Here is a 20,623-nt window from a genome sequence, read left to right on the forward strand (position 1 = left end):
CACAATGGGAGAGACAAACTTGTGTATTTTGTCCACTAGACAAGTCGCCAGAAGAAAAACTGTTCCAGCAGTCTGATATAAAAAATACATTTTTCGTCATAGATTTCTTGAGGGAGATTGTTAAATATTTCTGTCCCAAGTGAAGGGGCCTCTCCAAGACAGCCTGCAGGCAGGCCACCATATTCTCTGATCATTACCCTGTACAAGATTAAAACTTTAAACTTTACATCCATTCCAGAAGGGAATCTTTATTGTCCTTATTCTGAGAATTAATCCAAAGCTCGCTCTGTGTTGATCACAATGTTGTCCATCAATGGAGAATGATCTGCTCTCTATGGGCCATAATCGGTGGGTAGGAGGCAAGCCCCAAGTACATTTAGATCTGTCACATAAGTGTTGGCCTGTTCATTGTCTCTTGTCAAGTTGGGTAGATTAACCACCTTAAAGACCAGGCCTCTTTTTCAGACTGTTTACAAGTTAAAAAGTTTTGTACTAGAAAATTGGAGAATAAAATTGCGGCCATTGCAATACTTTTGTCACACCGTATTCGCGCAGCGGTTTTACAAGCGCACTTTTTTTAAATAAAAAAAGACAACAGTAAAGTTAGCTATCTATATATATATATATATATATATATATATATATATATATATATATATATATATATATATATATATATATATATATATATATTATATATTATTTATTTGTGTGAAAGAATGTTACGCCAAGTAAATTGATACCCAACATGTCACGCTTCAAAATTGTGCCCGCTCGTGGAATGGCATCAAACTTTTTTTTCTCTTTAAAAATCTGCATAGGCGATGTTTTAAAAAAAAAAAAAAAAAAAACTACAGGTTGCATGTTTTGAGTTGGAGGAGGTCTAGGGCTAGAATGATTGCTCTCGCTCCAACGATTGCGGCGATACCTCACGTGTGTGGTTTGACCACTGGTTTCATATGCGAGCGCTACTCATGTATGCGTTTGGCTTCTGCACACAAGCTCGTCGGGACAGGGTGCTTTAAAAAAAAGTGTGTTGTTGTTGTTTTTTTGTTAAAGTTTAGTTTTTTCAGTTTAAAAAATTTTTTTTATTAAAAATGGGTCACTCTTATTCCTATTACAAGGAATGTAAACGCTCCTTGTAACAGAAAAAAGCATGACCGGTCCTCTTAAATCTGAGATCTGGGGTCAAAAAATCCTCAGATCTCATATTTGGACTTAAATGCAAAAAAAAGTTGTCATTTGAAAAAATAACAGAAAAAATGGCCCTTTAAGATGTATGGGTGGAAGTGACGTTTTGACATCGCTTCCGCCCTGCTGTAGTATGGAGACGGGTGGGGGCCATCTTCCCCTCACTCGTCGCCATACCCAGCCACGGACAGGTCCCGATCACCGCTGCCAACGGTAAGTGGTGGAGGGCACGGGAGGGGGGTGGCTCCTCTCCCGCCGCCGATAACTGTGATCTCTTGGCGAATCTGCTGCAGAGACCACCATTATTGTAAACACGACCGCCAGCTCCAAAGATGGATATCTTTGGTTGTGGCAGCAGCTGCTGCTGTTACCAAGCTATCTGTCTTTAAACTGCCGACATATATATATCTACAGGAGCTGGTCGGCAAGTGGTTAACCCTACTATTTTTTTTTTTTGTTTTTTTGTTTTTGTCCTGCTGACCATTGTCAGAGTGGGAGGAAATGGAATATGTTAGTGGTCTACCCAAAACTAAATAAGTTTAGGGTTTATATACTCTTAACTATGGAAAATGAGAAGGTGGTTTGAGAATCTACAAGCTGTCTTGCATGTTGGGTTTTAGTAAGTGTTGGTCATCTCTCTTCTTTCTCCTCTTCTAGCAGGATGAAAGGCCTCCACTCAGCAACTTGCTGTCCAAGTCCTCTGCCCCAGGAGTGCTGTCCTCCACAGACATGCTGCACAGCAAGCTTTCTCAGCTCCGGGAATCTCGAGAGCAGTTCCAGCACTTGGATGTCGACTCCAACCAGACACATGCCAGCACCACCACCACCTCATCCAATACATCCTCGGCCACCTCTGCTAACAACATAGATGACTTAAAAAAGAGACTGGAGAGAATTAAGAGTAGTCGAAAATAGTAACTCTTCAGCCCAGCGCTGCAGTCCTTATAATTTTTTTTTTTTTTTTTTTTTTTTATGACCTGTAGGAGCCTCTTGCTTAGCTCTGGCTCCTTCTAGGCCTATTGTAAACTATCATTTTATGTATCATATGTGTATTTTCTTTGATCCTGGGGAGGGAGAGCAACATTTACCGTGGCTGAGTATTTGTACATACGTTGCTGTTCTAACTCCTCCTGTGTGTTTTAGTGTACAGACTTCCCCCTTGTCCTATACATAATCCTTGGCTATCTAGATCTTTTGTCTGGTTCTATTGGTCCGTTTTCATGGCTCTTATCTTTGTAGCTCTGTGGCTGTTTATTGACTTGCTTTTAATTTAACATAAAGCAGTGGACCGCTGATTCTGTATGGAATCGTAAGGCATGGCATGATGTTTTTGTAAATAAAGTTTAAAATAAACGACTAAAATGTAAGTAATTATAGACCCACTTTTTTTTTTTTTTTTTTTTCATTTAAAACTGGTAAAATCGGGTGATATGTCCCACCTCCTTGAAGACTATGGAAAGAACAGGCTTCTCTATTCTTGATTCCTAGCCTTAATAATCTCTGCCTCCCTTTTTTACGGTGTGAATTGTTTAGCCAGAAAGCTTAAAGTGGCAAACTCTAAGTTAAAAAACTCAAGTATGTATTCTTAACCGAGTACCTTCTATGAACTTATTTTCTATTGGCTGATGACTACATTTGTTCTCCATGGGCCCCAATGTATGTATTTGAGAACATAGCCACCCTGAGCTGCGAGAGGGACCATAGAATTTGTGTGGCTAGTTGTCATATGCACTGCTCTAATGTACACTGCTTGTTCCAAAACGAGTACGAAATGGAGGTTCAGGAGTTTACAGAGGATTATTGCATGGAAGCCGAAGAACACTTTTTTTTTTTTTTTTTTTTCCAAAGCTATAGTTTTTACTGCATTTTTTAGTTTTTTATTTAGCTGCTATCACTTCGAGAGTAACATAATGCTTTTAGTTAATAGTTAACTATAGTTTGAACCTGAAAACCTCCTTTTTAACAGGAGCCCAAACCATATGCCAAATATCACAATCAAATATTGCATTGACTTTTTGTAAAAAAAAAACAAACAAAAAAAACATGCAGAACAGATCTGCATTGCCCTGACCATTTAAGCATAGTACTAGAAGGATGCTGTCATAGTTGTTTATATGCGTCAGTCTAATACAATATCCTGTAGCTTATCTAACATGGTCCTTTATGAGCTGAGGTCAACATTTCTTACACTTAAACCCTTGATTACTAGAACATGGTCAGTCTACTGGATAGAAAGGAGGTTGTGGTGTCCTGAATTGTGATGTGTTTGAACACTGTGTGTGTATACTGCATTGACATGCATAAATTACTTGACCTATACAGCCCAGATGTGTATTAGTATTATTATTAGTATTAGTATTAGTATTAGTATTATTATTATTATTATTATTATTTTTTATTTATTTTTTTTGATACCCTCAAACATAACCTACCATGCTTAGGTGATGAAGGCCTTAAAATTACCTCCATTGTTTTATGAAGTACACAGCACTTTAGATGTTACTGGTAAGTGTAACCCCCAAAACCTAAGAACATTTTTATTTTTTTTTATTTTATTTTTTTTGGATTAAGACTGATATCTGTTAAAGCAGAGCATGTAATTTCATCTGTGCCCAGTCTTGCCACATAGTTAATCCAGCTCTGAGCTTCAGTAAGATGAAAACAGAACTGGGTGTCCGTTCTTCCCCCTTGCTGTGACTAACAGTTTATTTCCTTATCCCATGCACAAGTGTGAGAGGCATTCTGTGTACTTCACATCCCCCACCTTTGTTCTCCAGCTCTCCCAGGATTGGCTGCTCCAATTCTGGGAGAGGAAGAAGGAAAAAACTGTCCAGCTTTAGTTAAGGCTGGGAAGCAACCCTGAAACTTCACAATACTAATGTAAAACTGAATTTAGAAATGATGGAAGTGACATTTCCTCCTAGAAGAATACAGACCCTGCACACAATCTTTGAGGAGGTGTTTAAATCACTTTATTGACATGCACAAATATACTATTGGATATGTTGAGCTGCTAAATGCTGAGAAGGCACAAGGTGGTGCCCTGTAAATCAGTGGGGTTTTTTTTTTCCCTTACACAGTTCAGTAAAGGATCCTGGAAGATTTGACTTTTTTAATATGGTGCTCTAAGAAAGGGCATTTTGTTCCACAGTCTTCATGACCCATTTCCGCAAGCGGTGCACATGTGTGTAGAAGCCATACTTGTTATCCCGGTCACAGCCTTCACCCCAGGAGACTATGCCCATTTGGTACCAGCGATTGCTGACTGGGTCCTAAATGAAAAATGAGATAATGTGATACAAAAACATTTAGTCACATGTAAATGAGAACTCCTGCTTACACGTTGGGAGGAAAAAAAACAAAAAACAAAATATGCTTCCTAAACTTTGTGTAATCTGTCACAGCCATTACTTCTGACAAATTCTCAAATGTTAAAATGAAAAGTAACTGGATAATTGTGTAACCACATAACTCAACTCCAGTCAGGTTTTACTTGTTTGAGACATTTTTCCCAAGGAAGATCTAGCAATGTCTGTGGTGACATCAGGACACATAAGGGGAAAAGGGGTCTTTGTGACAGGAAGATGCAAACAATTCTGTCCTACCAGATGTTATAACCAAGGATTTCCCAAACTTTTTAAGGGCCAGTTCACTCTGACAGGTGTCTGCTGCCAGTAGGAGTTTAAAAAATAAATAAATAAATACATTTCATGCAGGGCTTTACATTACACACCAGGGTGGTGCAGAGACTTCCAGCAGTTTGTGGTGTGATCTCCTGCCTGACCTCACATAGCAACACAGGGGTAAGTCCCACTGAAAGCCACACTGGTGCATACTTTAAGAATCACACCAACGATAGGGGGGGGGGGGGGGGTGTTGAGATTTGAAAATTCCATGACCATCAATGCTGGCTGTTGCCACCCTCCACTCAACACCTGTGATTAGGCACCTTCCTAACCACTGACATCAAGGCTTTATTTTTTTTTATTTTTTTTTTTTTTTTTATTGCAGGGTCTAGCTTTGGGGAACCATTTCTAATTGCAAAGTTTTGGCATTTGTTTGTCCCCAGTGTAGATGCCTCCTGACCTCCTTCATCAGGACAGGAAATGGTAAGAAAGCTGACCAAGAGCTCTGTATAAGTTAAAGAGGAAGTAAAGGCAAACTTTGTTTTTGTTTTTTTTAAAACACACCCTGTAAGGCAAAGGCATAATGAGCTAGTATGCATAGCATACTAGCTCATTATGAATAACTTGGCTGAGAACGAAGCGGTCCTCCGTCTTCCTCTTTGCCGCTGCCATGTATCCTGGAGTGACTTCCGGGTCTCTCGGCTCTGGCAAATCGCAGCGCCGGAGCAGCGAGACCCGGAAGTGCGCACGGGAGCCGACACGAGCGGCATATCGCCGTGGCCTGCCCAGTGCGCTTGCACGTTGCGGTTTACGGCGCCTGCATGCCGCTGTCTTCTGGTAAATATCTCCTAAACCGTATAGGTTTAGGAGATATTTCTTGGACCTACAGGTAAGCCTTAATCTAGGCTTACCTGTAGGTCAAAGTTGGTTGTAAGGGTTTACAACCTGCTTTAAGAGATGCTCTAGACAAAAATTTTACATAGGGCTGAGGACCATCACCCCCTACTCCAGGTAACAGGTAACCACAATGAACCAATTGACTAGCACATGAGGACTAAGTTGTATGGTCCTCCATACCCCAAAAAATACTGGGTATTTGCTTCCCTACTGGTGGCTGAATGGGCCAGTGGTTAAAGAAAAGGGGAGTACATTAGCTGATTACTCATAGTCCTTTGCAGAGCCAGTGCAGCTGAATGTGACAGTCGAAGACTTTCTCCAAGCTGCTTCTTCAGTTCTTAAAACTAAGGAAGCTACATCGATGAGCAGAACAAATGTACAGTGCAATGAAAAACCATTATACTGATGGCCTGTAAGACCTAAAAGATCCCAGTGATATGCTTGAGTCACGTTGGTTGGGCACACCTAAGTATTATTGGACCACTCAATATTCAATTATGGCTCCTGTGCTTGTGCTGTAATGCATAAGTAATATAGTCTAAATTGTTTTAACACATTTATTAAAAACCTGTAGTCCAAAGACCGCTATATAAACCTGGATAGCAGAGCAACGCTAAAGGATACAAAAATCAAAACGCAGCCAGCTGTACAAGTGTGCAGTGACAGACCTGGCTAGATGGGTCCCATCATTAACCCCCCCCAGGACACTGCCTGGTCTAGCCATCAGAGTGGATGGATAGTAAGGAGCCAACAAGCTCACTTCCTGCTGGGCTTGACACCGTGGGGAGGCCAGCCAGTGCAATGGGGAGAGCTGAGGCTATTACAATATGGTGTGGAGGATGGGACCACAGCATAGCTGGCCATCATTGAAGACATGAATCTGGCTGTAACATCAGTCTAAAGTCTAGTACAAGTGGTCCCCTAGTTACAAATGAAGGGAGACAACAGGAAGTGAGAGGAAATCTACCCCTAAAATTCACACCTGTAAAAGTAGTTATGGGAAAAAAGGTACCTCCCACTGATGTGTTGCATTTTTATTTTTTTGTTTTTTTACACCAAGGCTTTCCACCACAACCCAAAATTTTCAAAATCCAATTTTCATAGGGACAGAGAGGGGTGTTAACCCTTCCCGTGCTACCCAAAAAGCTTAAAAATTTTTTTTTTTTTTTTGTCTGAAGCTATACTTGAATAAATAAAAATACCTGTTCCGACTTGCAGACTCAACCTACAGACCCTATCTTGTTTTTAACCTGGGGACCGCCTGTACACAGTGTTTTTTTTTTTTTTTTTTTTTCTTCAGTTGACCCAAAAAAAAACAAAGCTCAGGTCGGAGCTGCTGTACTAACAGTCTGATGTTACTATAACAATTTCCCTCGCTAAGCTTTTTGTGTTCTGACAGGAGGCCCGTCCCGCTGCCAGAACACTTCGGTCAGTGCTCTTGGCCATTGGCTGAAAGCGCTGATCAGGAGCCGGTTGGCTGCTGGTTTTCCAGCATTCACGTCTGCCAGAAGCCGGATGAACATTCCACTTTTGTCAGACCGGCTGCGAAACACACAGGCAGATTGTCAGACAGTTTTTTTATTGAACTGGCTGATGTTGCCTAGCCTTTGGCATGAGTGTTCTAGGCTTAAGCCAGGGAGGCAGCGGCACCAACCTGTTTTCATCTAGGATGGTGGCAACTACCATAATGTAGATGGGAGTTTTCTCCAGTGGGTTTTAAGTGGTGGTGGTTTTTTTAATCTGGATATGGGTCAGCTCCAAATCAATAAAAAATAGAAATATTGAGTCTCTGGCCAGTGGTGCATCTCCATTCACCTTTTTCAGGTCAGATTTTGGACTGAATTCAGACCTAATAGACGCACAGAGTTCCTGTGCAATTTGCACCAGAGCCACCGTGGAGACGTGTGAACCGGCTTCATAGAGAGCCGGTCGCAATCTCCTGCTATGCAAAGTTTCTCCACATCCAATTTTGCAATGGTATGAAACCAGCCTAAGTGTCGCCCTGCTATCCAGATTTATATCGGTCTTTGGACTACAGTTTTTTGACCACTGGGCACTTAAACACCCTTAATAACCAGACCAATTTTCAGCTTTCGGTGCTCTCACATTTTGAATGACAATTACTCAGTCATGCAACACTGGACCTATATGAAATTTTTGTCCTTTTTTTTTCACACAAATGGAGCTTTCTTTTGGTGGTATTTAACCACTTGCCGACCGCCGCACGACGATATACGTCGGCAGAATGGCACGGGCAGGCATATTGGCGTATATATAAGTCCCTGCCTGCCCGCGGGTGGGGGGCCCGATCGGGCCCCCCCCCCGGTGCCTGCGGCGGTCGGCATTCGTTCGGGAGAGATCAGGGATGAGGGGACGGCCATTCATTCATGGCCACCCCCTCGCGATCGCTCCCGACGAATGAAAATCCTCGGTGACATCACTTCCTCTCCTGTATTGTAAACACAGGCAGAGGAAATGATGTAATCTCTCCTCGTGTCGGTCTTTTTCGTTCCGGCACGGAGGAGAGAGGATCGGTGAGTTGCACCTAACACTACACTAACAGTAGAACACGCCAGGCACACTTTTCACCCCCCTGATCACCCCCCAATCACCCCCCCAATCACCCCTGCCCCCCCAGTCACAGTGACACCAAGTGCATTTTTTATTATTTTTTTTTTTTTTTTTTTTTTTTTGCATTGGTGTCATTTGTGACTGTAATAACTGTTAGGGCAGTTAGGGTTAGCCCCCTTTAGCTCTAGGGTGCCCCCCTAACCCCCCCAATAAAGGTTTAACCCCGTGATCACCCCCCGTCGCCAGTGTCACTAATAAGCGATTTTTTTCTGATCGCTGTATTAGTGTCACAGGTGACGCTAGTTAGGCAGGTAAGTATTTAGGTTCGCCGCAGCTTTTTATAGCGTCAGGGACCCCCATATACTACCGCATAGCCCCCTGATTGCCCCCCAGTTAACCCTTTCACCAGTGATCACCATATAACTGTTACAGGTGACGCTGGTTGGTTAGTTATTTTTTTTTTGTTTCAGGGCACCCGCCATTTATTACCTAATAAAGGTTTAACCCCCTGATCACCCGGCGGGTGATATAAGTTTGAGGGTCAGATAAGGCCTGCGTCGCCCCAGCGTCAGGTTAGTGCCAGTACCGCTAACACCCACGCGCAAAGCATACACCTCCCTTTAGTAATATAGTATCTGATCAGATCTATATTAGCGTTGCCTTCATTTTAGGTTTCCCAAAACGCATTGTTAGCGGGATCAGCCCAGATACCCGCTAGCACCTGCGTTTAGCCCCTCCGCCAAGCCCAGCCCAGCCCACCCAAGTGCAGTATCGATCGATCACTGTCACTTATAAAACACAACACACATAACTGCAGCGTTCGCAGAGTCAGGCTTGATCCCTGCGATCGCTAACAGTTTTTTTTGTAGCGTTTTGAAACAGTCGCTGACAGGCTAGGTGCTTTTTTACCTGTGAGTCTCACTAGTGTACCCCTAAATTTAGAGCCCAAAATGGCAAAGCGAAGGTACACTAGTGAAGAGGCCTACACGTTTCTGAGCATGACAGATAGTGAAGAGGACGTCACTCATCTGTCAGATTCAGGCTCAGAATACGATCCTGTAGAGGACAGCGGCTCCATGACAGATAGCTCTGACGACGGAGATGAGGCCGCTGCTAAGAACAGGTGTGCCCAATCCCGTATGTATTCTGTTGTTGAGGTGCAGGAACCGCAGGTCACTCGTATGGAGCAGAGACGTACTAGAGCCGCTCAACCTTCTGGTGAACTGGCAAGCACCAGCGGCCTAGTACACCCTGGACGTACATCCAGCACTGCAGTAACACGTGGTGACGTGGCGAGTCCCATAAGTGCAGTTCAAGCTGGCGAGGTGGCAAGCACAAGTAGTGTCCCGCTGCCACCAAGAAGAAGACAAAGACAGGCCCGTCGTACCCATAGTGCCCTTCCTGCAGAATTCGCCAATCCTATTTGGGTGCCCACATCTTCTGCAGAACCCGTACTTCCCCCATTCACTGACCAACCTGGCATTAACGTGGAAACAGTTGATTTTACGACACTTGACTTTTACTCACTGTTTTTCACCGAAGATCTCTATAGATCTATTGTGGACCAAACCAATTTGTACGCTGCTCAACACATCGCCACTATTCCCCAGTCCGCCCTTGCCAAACAATGGAAACCAGTTACGGTTTCCGAATTTAAAACCTTTCTGGGCCTCTCCCTCAACATGGGCATAACCAAAAAGAGTGAATTGCGGTCATATTGGTCCACTGACCCAATTCACCATATGCGCGTGTTCTCTGCTTCCATGTCCAGGGCACGATACGAGATGATTTTGCGGTTCATGCACTTCAGCGACAATGAACTCTGTCGTCCTCGTGGAGACCCTGAATACGATCGGCTCTACAAAATTCGGCCCCTCATAAACCACTTCAACCAACGTTTTGCAGACTTGTTTACTCCCCATCAAGTTGTCTGCGTTGATGAGTCCCTGATTAAGTTTTCTGGTCGCTTGTCATTCAAACAATACGTCCCCAACAAGCGTTCCAGATACGGGGTCAAGATGTATAAGCTCTGTGACAGGGCCACAGGCTATACACGTAGTTTCATGGTTTATGAGGGTAGAGATAGTCACGTAGAGCCGGAGAACTGCCCTGATTACATAGGAAGCGCTGGCAAGATAGTGTGGGACATGGTGTCACCCTTATTCGGAAAGGGGTACCACTTGTACGTGGACAATTATTACACAAGCGTGCCACTGTTTAGTCACTTGTTTGATCAGCAGATTGGAGCATGTGGCACCGTGCGACCTAATCGCCGGGGCTTTCCCCAGCGGCTTGTAGAGTCCCCTCTTAGGCTGGGGGAGAGAGCCTGCTTGCGCAGTAATAATTTGCTCGCTATGAAGTGGAGGGATAATAAGAATGTTTTCGTTCTTACCTCCCTTCATGCAGACACGACGGTCCAAATTCCTACGGCGACTGGTATTGTGGAGAAACCCCTCTGTGTCCACAAATATAACCTTAACATGGGAGGGGTGGACCTCAATGACCAGTTGTTGGCGCCGTATCTAGTTGCCCGTAAGGCCAGACGCTGGTACAAAAAAGTGTCTGTTTATTTATTCCAATTGGCTATACTGAATGCTTATGTACTACACAAAGCTTCAGGACAGACTGGATCCTTCCTCAAATTCCAGGAGGATATCGTCAGAGCCCTTCTGTATCCAGACGGTGCTCCACCTCACCTTCCCCTACCAGATGCAGTAAGCCGGCTGCATGAGAGGCATTATATTTATGTCCTCCCGAGTACCCCTACCCAACGAGCCCCCCAAAGAAAATGTTGTGTCTGCAGAAAGCGCGGATTTAGGCGTGACACCCGTTATTGTTGTCCCCGCTGTCCTGACAATCCTGGTCTTTGCATTGGTGAATGTTTTGAACGCTACCATGAACTAGTTGAGTATTAGCGTAGGGTACAGCATTGCACAGGCTAGGCACACGTTCACAGGGTCTCCCAAGATGCCATCGCATTTTGAGAGACCCAAACCGCTGGAACCGTTACAACAGAAGTGTTAAAGTTACATAAAAAAGTGTTTAAAAAAAAAAAAAAAAAGTAAAAAAAACAAAAAACCAAAAAAAATATAAAATAAAAAAACCAAAAATAGTTGTCGTTTTATTGTTCTCTCTCTCTCTATTCTCTCTCTATTGTTCTGCTCCTTTGTACTGTATTCTATTCTGCAATGTTTTATTGTTAACCATTTTTTGTTTTCAGGTACGCCATTCAGCTGTAGCGTGGATTTATTTATCTTGACAGCAACAGCGTTTGCTCCCACGATACGTAAAGCCACGACTCCAGCGCTGTCGGAGGTGATTTCACCACCACAGTTAAAAAAAGAGCATATATGCCGAAGCATGGGGGCATAAGGGGTGGAGGAGCGATCTGCTCCTACCTTTTGCGGGAGGATGCCCCCATGCTTCGGCATATATATATATTTTAGGCACAGATTGTGTTAAATGTGTTATTTTTTGCGATTTTTTTTTGTATTTGCTTTGCAGGTATGGTAAGTCCTACTGTTATACTGTAATGTTACTTTGTTTTATTGTTAACCATCATTTGCTTAGCAGGTACGCCATTCTGCTGCAGAGCGGATTTATTTATCTTGACAGCAACAGCGTTTGCTCCCATGATACATAAAGCCGCGACTCCAGCACTGTCGGGGGTGATTTCACCACCACAGTTAAAAAAGAGCATATATGCCGAAGCATGGGGGCATAAGGGGTGGAGGAGCGATCTGCTCCTACCTTTTGCGGGAGGATGCCCCCATGCTTCGGCATATATAAATGGTGCATGTATGCCCACCATTAGAAAGTGGGTGGATGAAGGGTGGTATCTAATGGTGGGCATACCCACCGATCAATATTTTTTTTTCGTTCAGCCCACAGGCTGCATGAAAAAAAAATTACAATATATGCCCAACCAGTTCCAGCAACATACTGGTATGTTGCGGGACTTTGAGTGCTTATACCAGAATGATGCCTGCAGGTTTAGGTATCATCTTGGTATCATTCTTTTCAGCCAGCGGTCGGCTTTTATGTAAAAGTAATCCTAGCGGCTAATTAGCCTCTAGACTACTTTTACAAGCAGTGGGAGGGAATGTCCCCCCCCCCCCCGCACCATCTTCCATGGTTTTCTCAGGCTCTCCTGTCCCAACAGGGAACCTGAGAATGCAGCCGGTGGTTCCGCCAGCTGACCATAGAGCTGATCAGAGACCAGAATGGCTCCAATCATCTCTATGGCCTAAGACACCGGAAGCTACAAACATTTCATGACTTAGATTTTGCGGGATGTAAACAGCGCCATTGGGAAATTGGGAAAGCATTTTATCACACCGATCTTGGTGTGGTCAGATGCTTTGAGGACAGAGGAGAGATCTAGGGTCTGATAGACCCTAATTTTTAAAAAAAAGAGTACCTGTCACTATCTATTGCAATCATAGGGGATATTTACATTCCCTGAGATAACAATAAAAATCATAAAAAAATATATATAAATGAAAGGAACAGTTTAAAAATAAAATAAAAAAGCAAAATAAATAATAAAAAAAAAATTAATAAAAAAAAACACCCCTGTACCCCCCTGCTAAGGCGCAACGTGGAACGCAAGCGTTGGTCTGGTGGCATATGTAAACAGCAATTGCACCATGCATGTGAGGTATCACCACGAAGGTCAGATCGAGGGTACTAATTTTAGCAGTAGACCTCCTCCGTAAATCTAAAGTGGTCACCTGTAAAGGCATTTAAAGGCTTTTAAAAATGTACGTAGTTTGTCGCCGCTGCACGTTTCTGCGCAATTTTAAAGCATGTCATGTTTGGTATCCATGTACTCGGCCTAAGATCATATTTTTTATTTCATCAAACATTTGGGCAATATAGTGATTTTTAGTGCATTAAAATAAAAAAAAGTGTGTTTTTTTCCCCAAAAAATGCGTTTGAAAAATCGCTGCGCAAATACCGCGTGAAAAAAAAAAATGAAACACCCACCATTTTAATCGGTAGGGCTTTTGCTTTAAAAAAACACTTCATGTTTGGGGGTTCAAAGTAATTTTCTTGCAAAAAAAAATATTTTTTCATGTAAACAAAAAGTGTCAGAAAGGGCTTTTTCTTCAAGTGGTTAGAAGAGTGGGTGATGTGTGACATAAGCTTCTAAATGTTGTGCATAAAATGCCAGGACAGTTCAAAACCCCCCCAAATGACCCCATTTTAGAAAGTAGACACCCCAAGCTATTTGCTGAGAGGCATGTCGAGTCCATGGAATATTTTATATTTTGACAAAAGTTGTGGAAAAAATACATTATTATTTTTTTTTTTTTTTTTGCACAAAGTTGTCATTAAATGATATATTGCTCAAACATGCCATGGTTATATGTAAAATTACACCCCAAAATACATTCTGTTGCTTCTCCTGAGTACGGGGATACCACAAGTGTGAGACCTTTTGGGAGCCTAACCGCGTACGGTACCCCAAAATCCAAGCACCACCTTCAGGATTTCTAAGGGTGTAAATTTTAGATTTCATTCCTCACTGCCTATCACAGTTTCGGAGGCCATGGAATGCCCAGATAGCACAAAATCCCCCCAAGTGACCCCATTTTGGAAAGGAGACACCCCAAGCTATTTGCCGAGAGGTATGGTTAGTATTTTGCAGACCTTCATTTTTGTCACAAAGTTTTGAAAATTGAAAAAAAGAAAAAAAATATACATTATTTTTTTTTTTCTTCATTTTCAAAAACAAATGAGAGCTGCAAAATACTCACCATGCCTCTCGGCAAATAGCTTGGGGTGTCTACTTTCCAAAATGGGGTCATTTTGGGGGGTTTTGTGCTATTTTGGCATTTTATGGCCTTCAAAACTGTGATAGGTAGTGAGGTGTAAAATCAAAAATTTACCCCCTTAGAAATCCTGAAGGCGGTTCTTGGTTTTCGGGGCCCCGTACGCGACTAGGCTCCCAAAAAGTCCCACACATGTGGTATCCCCGTACTCAGGAGAAGCAGCAGAATTTATTTTGGGGTGTCATTTCACATATGTCCCTGGCATGTGTGAGCAATATATCATTTAGTGACAACTTTGTGAAAAAAAAATAAAAAAAAATAAAAGTTTGTAATTTTCCCGCAACTTGTGGCAAAATATAAAATATTCCATGGACTCAACATGCCTCTCAGCAAATAGCTTGGGGTGTCTACTTTCTAAAATGGGGTCATTTGTGGGGGTTTTGTGCCATCTTGGCATTTTATGGCCTTCAAAACTGTAATAGGTAGTGAGGCGTGAAATCAAAGATTTACGCCCTTAGAAAGCCTGAAGGCGGTTCTTGGCTTTCGGGGCCCCGTACGCAGCTAGGCTCCCAAAAAATCCCACACATGTGGTATCCCTGTACTCAGGAGAAGCAGCAGAATTTATTTTGGGGTGTCATTTTACATATGCCCATGGCATGCGTGAGCAATATATCATTTAGTGACAACTTTGTGAAAAAAAAAATAAAAAAAAAAAAGTTTGTAATTTTCCCGCAACTTGCGGCAAAATATAAAATATTCCATGGACTCAACATGCCTCTCAGCAAATAGCTTGGGGTGTCTACTTTCTAAAATGGGGTCATTTGTGGGGGTTTTGTGCCATCTTGGCATTTTATGGCCTTCAAAACTGTAATAGGTAGTGAGGCGTGAAATCAAAGATTTACGCCCTTAGAAAGCCTGAAGGCGGTTCTTGGCTTTTGGGGCCCCGTACGCAGCTAGGCTCCCAAAAAGTCCCACATATGTGGTATCCCCGTACTCAGGAGAAGCAGCAGAATTTATTTTGGGGTGTAATTTCACATATAACCATGGCCTGTGTGAGCAATATATCATTTAGTGACAACTTTGTGTAAAAAAAAAAAATAAAATTTTTTTTTTTGTCATTATTCAATCGCTTGCGGCAAAAAAATAAAATATTCAATGGGCTCAACATGCCTCTTATCAATTTCCTTAGGGTGTCTACTTTCCAAAATGGGGTCATTTGGGGGGGTTTTGTACTGCCCTGCCATTTTAGCACCTCAAGAAATGAGATAGGCAGTCATAAAATAAAAGCTGCGTAAATTCCAGAAAATGTACCTTAGTTTGTAGATGTGACAACTTTTGCGCAAACCAATAAATATACAATTATTGACTTTTTTTTTACCAAAGACATGTGGCTGAATACATTTTGGCCTAAATGTATGACTAAAATTGAGTTTATTGGATTTTTCTAATAACAAAAAGTAGAAAATATCATTTTTTTTCAAAATTTGCGGTCTTTTTACGTTTATATCGCAAAAAATAAAAATCGCAGAATCAGTCAAATACCTTTAAAAGAAAGCTCTATTTGTGGGAAGAAAAGGACGCAAATTTCGTTTGGGTACAACATTGCATGACCGCGCAATTACCAGTTAAAGCAGCGCAGTGCCAAAGTGTAAAAAGACCTCTGGTCATTTACCAGCAAAATGGTCCGGTCTGAAAGTGGTTAATCACCGCAGTTTTTTTTTTTTTTTGTGCTATAAAAGAAAAAATACAGAAAATTCAGTAAAAATTTTTTTTTCTTTGTTTCTGTTATAAAATTTAGCAGATTAGTAATTTTTTCTTCATAAATTTTGGCCAAAATTTATACTGCTACATATCTTTGGTAAAAATAAGTACAAATTGGTGGATATTATTTGGTCTTTGTGAAAGTTATAGAGTCCACAAGCTGTGGTGCCAATATCTGAAAATTGATCACACCTGAAGTACTGACGGCCTATCTCATTTCTTGAGACCCTAACATGCCAGAAAAGTACAAATACCCCCCAAATGACCCCTTTTTGCAAAGAAGACATTCCAAGGTATTTAGTAAGAGGCATGATGAGTTTTTTGAAGTTGTCATTTTTTTCCCACAATTCTTTGCAAAAATCAAGAGATTTTTTTAACTTTTTTGTCATATCAGTTTATTTCTCACACAGCATATGCATACCACAAATTACACCCCAAAACACATTCTGCTATTACTCCCGAGTACGGCGATACCACATGTGTGAGACTTTTACACAGTGTGGCCACATACAGAGGCCCAACATGCATGGAGCGCCATCAGGCGTTCTGGAGCACCCAGGACAATTCTGACATTTCTCTCCTACATGTAAAAATCATCATTTATTTGCTAGAAAATTACATAGAATCCCAAAACATTATATATGTTTTTTTTTTTTAGCAAACACCCTGGAGAATACAATGGTGGTCGTTGCAACTTTTTATCTCGCACGGTATTTGCGCAGCAATTTTTCGAATGCTTTTTTTTTGGAAAAAAAACAGTTTTGTGCTTAAAAAATAAAAAAATACAGTAAAGTTGGCCCCATTTTTGCATAATGTGAAAGATGAAGTTACACCGAGTAAATAGATACCTAACATGTCGCTCTTCAAAATTGCACACGCTCGTCGAATGGCGTCAAACGTCGCTACTTAAAAATCCCCATAGGCGACGATTTCATTTTTTTTTACTGGTTATATGTTTTGAGTTACAGAGGAGGTCTAGGGCTAGAATTATTGCTCTCGCTCTAACGTTCGCAGCGATACCTCACGTGTGTGGTTTGAACACAGTTTTCATATGTGGGCGGGACTTACGTATGCATTCGCTTCTGCATGCGAGCACATGGGGACAGGGGCACTTTAAAAAAATATATATATTTTTATTGTTCATTTTACTTTATTTTAGTTTGACATTTTTTTTTCCCCAAAAATACATTTTTTGATCACTTTTATTCCTATTACAAGGAATGTAAACATCCCTTGTAATAGGAATATGGCATGACAGGTCCTCTTTACAGTGAGATATGGGGTCAATAAGACCCCACATGTCACCACTAAGCTGGGAAGCCTGAAAAAAAAAAAAAAAGATTCTGTATTTGATCATATTGGCGAGTCGGTAGAAGCACCGGAGGGCGGCGGGGGGGCTGGGGTGGGGGGGGGGGGGTGTCTATGGCTGGGTATTGCAGGGTATCACCGACTATGGCTGGGTATCTCAGAGTATTGCGTTGCAGAGCAATGCAGAATATTGGAGGGTGTTGCACGATATTGGCGGGTGTTGCAGAGTTAATTTTCGGTGAGCAGCGATGTGGGCACTGCAGATGCAGCCCTCATCGCTGCTGACACCGATCTCTTCCCCCTCCGCTGTTCCCATTGGTACAGAGAGGGGGAGGGAGGAACCAGTGTCATAACATGACGCCGGTTTGTTTACAAGTGATCACTCCGTCATTTGACGGAGCGATCACGTGGTAAACGGCCGCTATGAGCGGCCGTTTACCGTGATGGGCCGGGTCCTGTGGACCCGGCGGTCACGGATGCTCTCGAGTGCGCGCCCCAGGAGCGGAATTCGGGGAGGACGTCATATGACGGCCTCCCAGAGTTAAGAAACCGCCCTGTAGCCGTCATTCGGCTATAGGGCGGTTGTTAAGTGGTTAATATGTCAGTTTAGACTATATTACTTATCCATTGACCCCCATATCTCACTACTATTGTACTGGAATTGTTGGCATTACAGCACAAGCTCACCAGCCATAATTGACTATTGAATTGTCTGTCTGGTCGGGTTATGGACTTGTATAGGTAGGTGTGCCCAATCAACCAATGTGACTCAAGCATATCACTTGGATCTTTTATGTCTTACAGGCTATCATTCATTGCAGGAATCTATATATGGCCACCCCCTATTCGGGTGCCTGAATTACAGCGCGGGGGGGGGGGGGGGGGGTTTGAAGCACCTGATTACAGACATAGGCTCTAATGGACATCAAAAAAGGACCTGTGAGCCACATGCTGGGCGCTCGCAGGTTACTCGGCTGTCAACAAAGAGCTCTGCACTTATGGATTTAAATAGGTGTGCTTTTCTAATAAACCTCCTCTCCGCCAATCAGGTGCTGGGATCTGTTACCCATCACCTGATAGGTGTACAATCACAGCACCTGTCACTTCAGTCAATCAGGCGTCCAATCATAGCAGAGAACGGTTAACCGAATCCTGTCTAAATTGATCTGAAGAACGGTAAGACATTGAGGAGCTGTCCCACTGCCACGAGATGGAGTAAGTACAGATGGGGGGCACACTGGCAGCATTTGATATGGTACAGTGAGGCTGTACAATTAATGGGGTTTTTTTTTCCAGAATTTTTCAGTTTGCACCCCCCAAAAAACTTTGAGCACTGGCTGACAGTATGGCGCTGAACCTTTTTTTCTTCTACTTTGATGAGCAGTCAATTTTACAGATCAATTCCAGTTGAATGTGACTACGATGACTTCGGTAAGCCTTCACAGCTATATGCACTAAGAGCCTCTATTGCTACTTTAGCATGCACTTTTTGCAATAAACCTGAGCTGGTATTTGTAATATGGGGTCATAATATATCAAGGATGTCTTGGACAGCCCACAGACATGCATGCTCAGGTGATATGAGCATGTCTATGCTCTTGAGATGCCCAGTGACATCAGGCTTCTCTTATGCAGGCCATACATGGGTCAAATTCCAAACAAATTTTCTTTTGAAAATCTGAAATTTTGTGATGGTGCCACCATTGAGTTTGAAATTCCACCAGCCAAGCCTTCAATTTCACCTTGTGTTGCTACAGAAAAGACATTTTATGGCCAGGAATCTTCCTTTCCAGGTCACTGCTCATGCGCATTTCTTTTTTGATTATTTTTCTCGTACGATTCTCCCATCGTTGATTAGAAATTTGTTAATTTTTCAAAAAATGCCACTCAAATTTGATGGCCACACAAAAAAATAATAATCAGCCGTCGCTGCAGCCCACTAATGGCGCAAAGACTTTTAATTACGATTTTCAAAAGAAAAGTTGTTCAGAATTCAACCCTTTTATTGCCAGTAAGCCCTGGTCCACACTGCCACAACTTATCATGGGACTTGAGAGTTCAAAGTCGCATGACAAGTCGAGCCCCATTAACGGCAATGGAACCGCTCTAATCGATGCAACTCAAGTTTCTTCAACTTAGAAACCGGTTCCTGCACTACTCTGGTGTGACTTCAATATGACTTGCATTGATCTCTGTTAAGTCGTATACAAGCCGCGATGAAGTTGCGTAGAGATGTCTGATTCGAAATTGCAGCAGTGTGAACAAAGGCAAAGTGCGAATCAGCTGAAAAATGAAAAAGCGTGGCAATGACAAGTGTCCCTTAGAATAACATGGAACAACACATAGCAACTATGCAGTGCAATTCAGTAAAAGGAAAAACAATGCTGCGCTCAAACACGAAGTTAAATATAAACCAACCAAATAAGGAAGTGTAGCAATAACAAGTGTCCCTTTGTTAGACTAATTCCAGGGAAGGTCGGGGGTCCGAGATGTTTGAACACTACCGATTTAGAGAATATACAGTAAGAGCAAAAGTAAAGTTGTTGCTCATCCCCACCAGTTACATTTCTTGTTTTCAGGGCAGTGATGTCACAATCTACACCTTGCCCATGCTGAGCAGCCAACCTACTGTGTTTAGACTGCAGCAGGGCAACCGCTCAGCATGAGACCCAGAAGCAAGTGGAGATCACCAGAGTAGAGGTGACTTCCAGCTTCTAGAGCAGGTCTGCTCAACCTTTTGAAGAGTGAGGACCACTTATGGGATTTGGTAACCAGTTGTGGGCCACAATGAAATTAAATGGTCCTGAATTTTTTTTTTTTTATATTTTGAATAGCATAATGGCAATTCTAAAACAATCAGGATCATCGTTTTCCATGGGACCAAACCCCAGTTGGATGCTCACCCACTATGACATCTTGTGTGTGTGTGGTGCACTTTCAAAAAGCGCACCAAACCTGCAGGATATAATAGAAGTCTATGGTTCAGTGCAGCTAACCCGCAGAAGCACTGCGCTGTACCTGTGGATCAGGGTGAAAGAAGCCTAATAGTTGTTAACCCTTTTTATAGGTGCTAATATGCCCATTGCATAAGCTATTATGTCTATCATATGTAACCATTTCAGCTCCAGAAGATTTACCCCTCCTCATGACGTAGCCATTTTTTGCGATGCGGCACTGCGTCATTTTAATTATTTATTCCCCCACAAATAGAGCTTTATTTTGGTGGTATTTGATCACCACCTGCGGTTTTTATTTTTTGCGCTATGAACAAAAAAAAGACAGACAATTAGAAAAAAATATAAATAAATATATTTTATATATATATATATATATATATATATTATACACACACACACACACACACACACACACATATATAGGTCTATTTATCCACTTTCTGCTATAAAATACATCCAATAAAGAAAATTAAAAAAATCTAATTTCATCAAAAATGGTTTAGGTCAATATGTATGTATTCTACTACCCTGTTTC

The 20,623-nt window shown here is 42.2% G+C and overlaps 2 protein-coding genes across 7 annotated transcripts in view; one reads left to right on the forward strand and one right to left on the reverse strand.

Moving 5' to 3' along the window:
• CKAP5 (cytoskeleton associated protein 5) overlaps window positions 1-2,562 on the forward strand; it is a 72,201-nt gene extending 69,639 nt beyond the window's left edge. For 5 of the 6 annotated variants that reach the window (XM_077461414.1, XM_077461437.1, XM_077461445.1 and 2 more), the window contains one exon: window positions 1,849-2,562. In XM_077461414.1, the coding sequence (XP_077317540.1) occupies window positions 1,849-2,106 (258 nt within the window). In that variant the 3' untranslated portion in view covers window positions 2,107-2,562. The remainder of the gene's footprint in view (window positions 1-1,848) is intronic. The other variant, XM_077461428.1, reaches the window with a different exon arrangement.
• A 1,578-nt stretch (window positions 2,563-4,140) lies between these two features.
• Window positions 4,141-20,623, reverse strand: part of F2 (coagulation factor II, thrombin) — an 86,275-nt gene continuing 69,792 nt past the window's right edge. The window contains exon 14 of the mRNA XM_077461474.1: window positions 4,141-4,463. Coding sequence (XP_077317600.1) covers window positions 4,317-4,463 — 147 coding nt within the window. The 3' untranslated portion in view covers window positions 4,141-4,316. The remainder of the gene's footprint in view (window positions 4,464-20,623) is intronic.

This window comes from Lithobates pipiens, unplaced genomic scaffold, assembly GCF_037356315.1.
Source record: "Lithobates pipiens isolate NorthernLeopardFrog02 unplaced genomic scaffold, aLitPip1_a1.2 Scaffold_10, whole genome shotgun sequence".
NCBI lineage: Eukaryota > Metazoa > Chordata > Amphibia > Anura > Ranidae > Lithobates > Lithobates pipiens.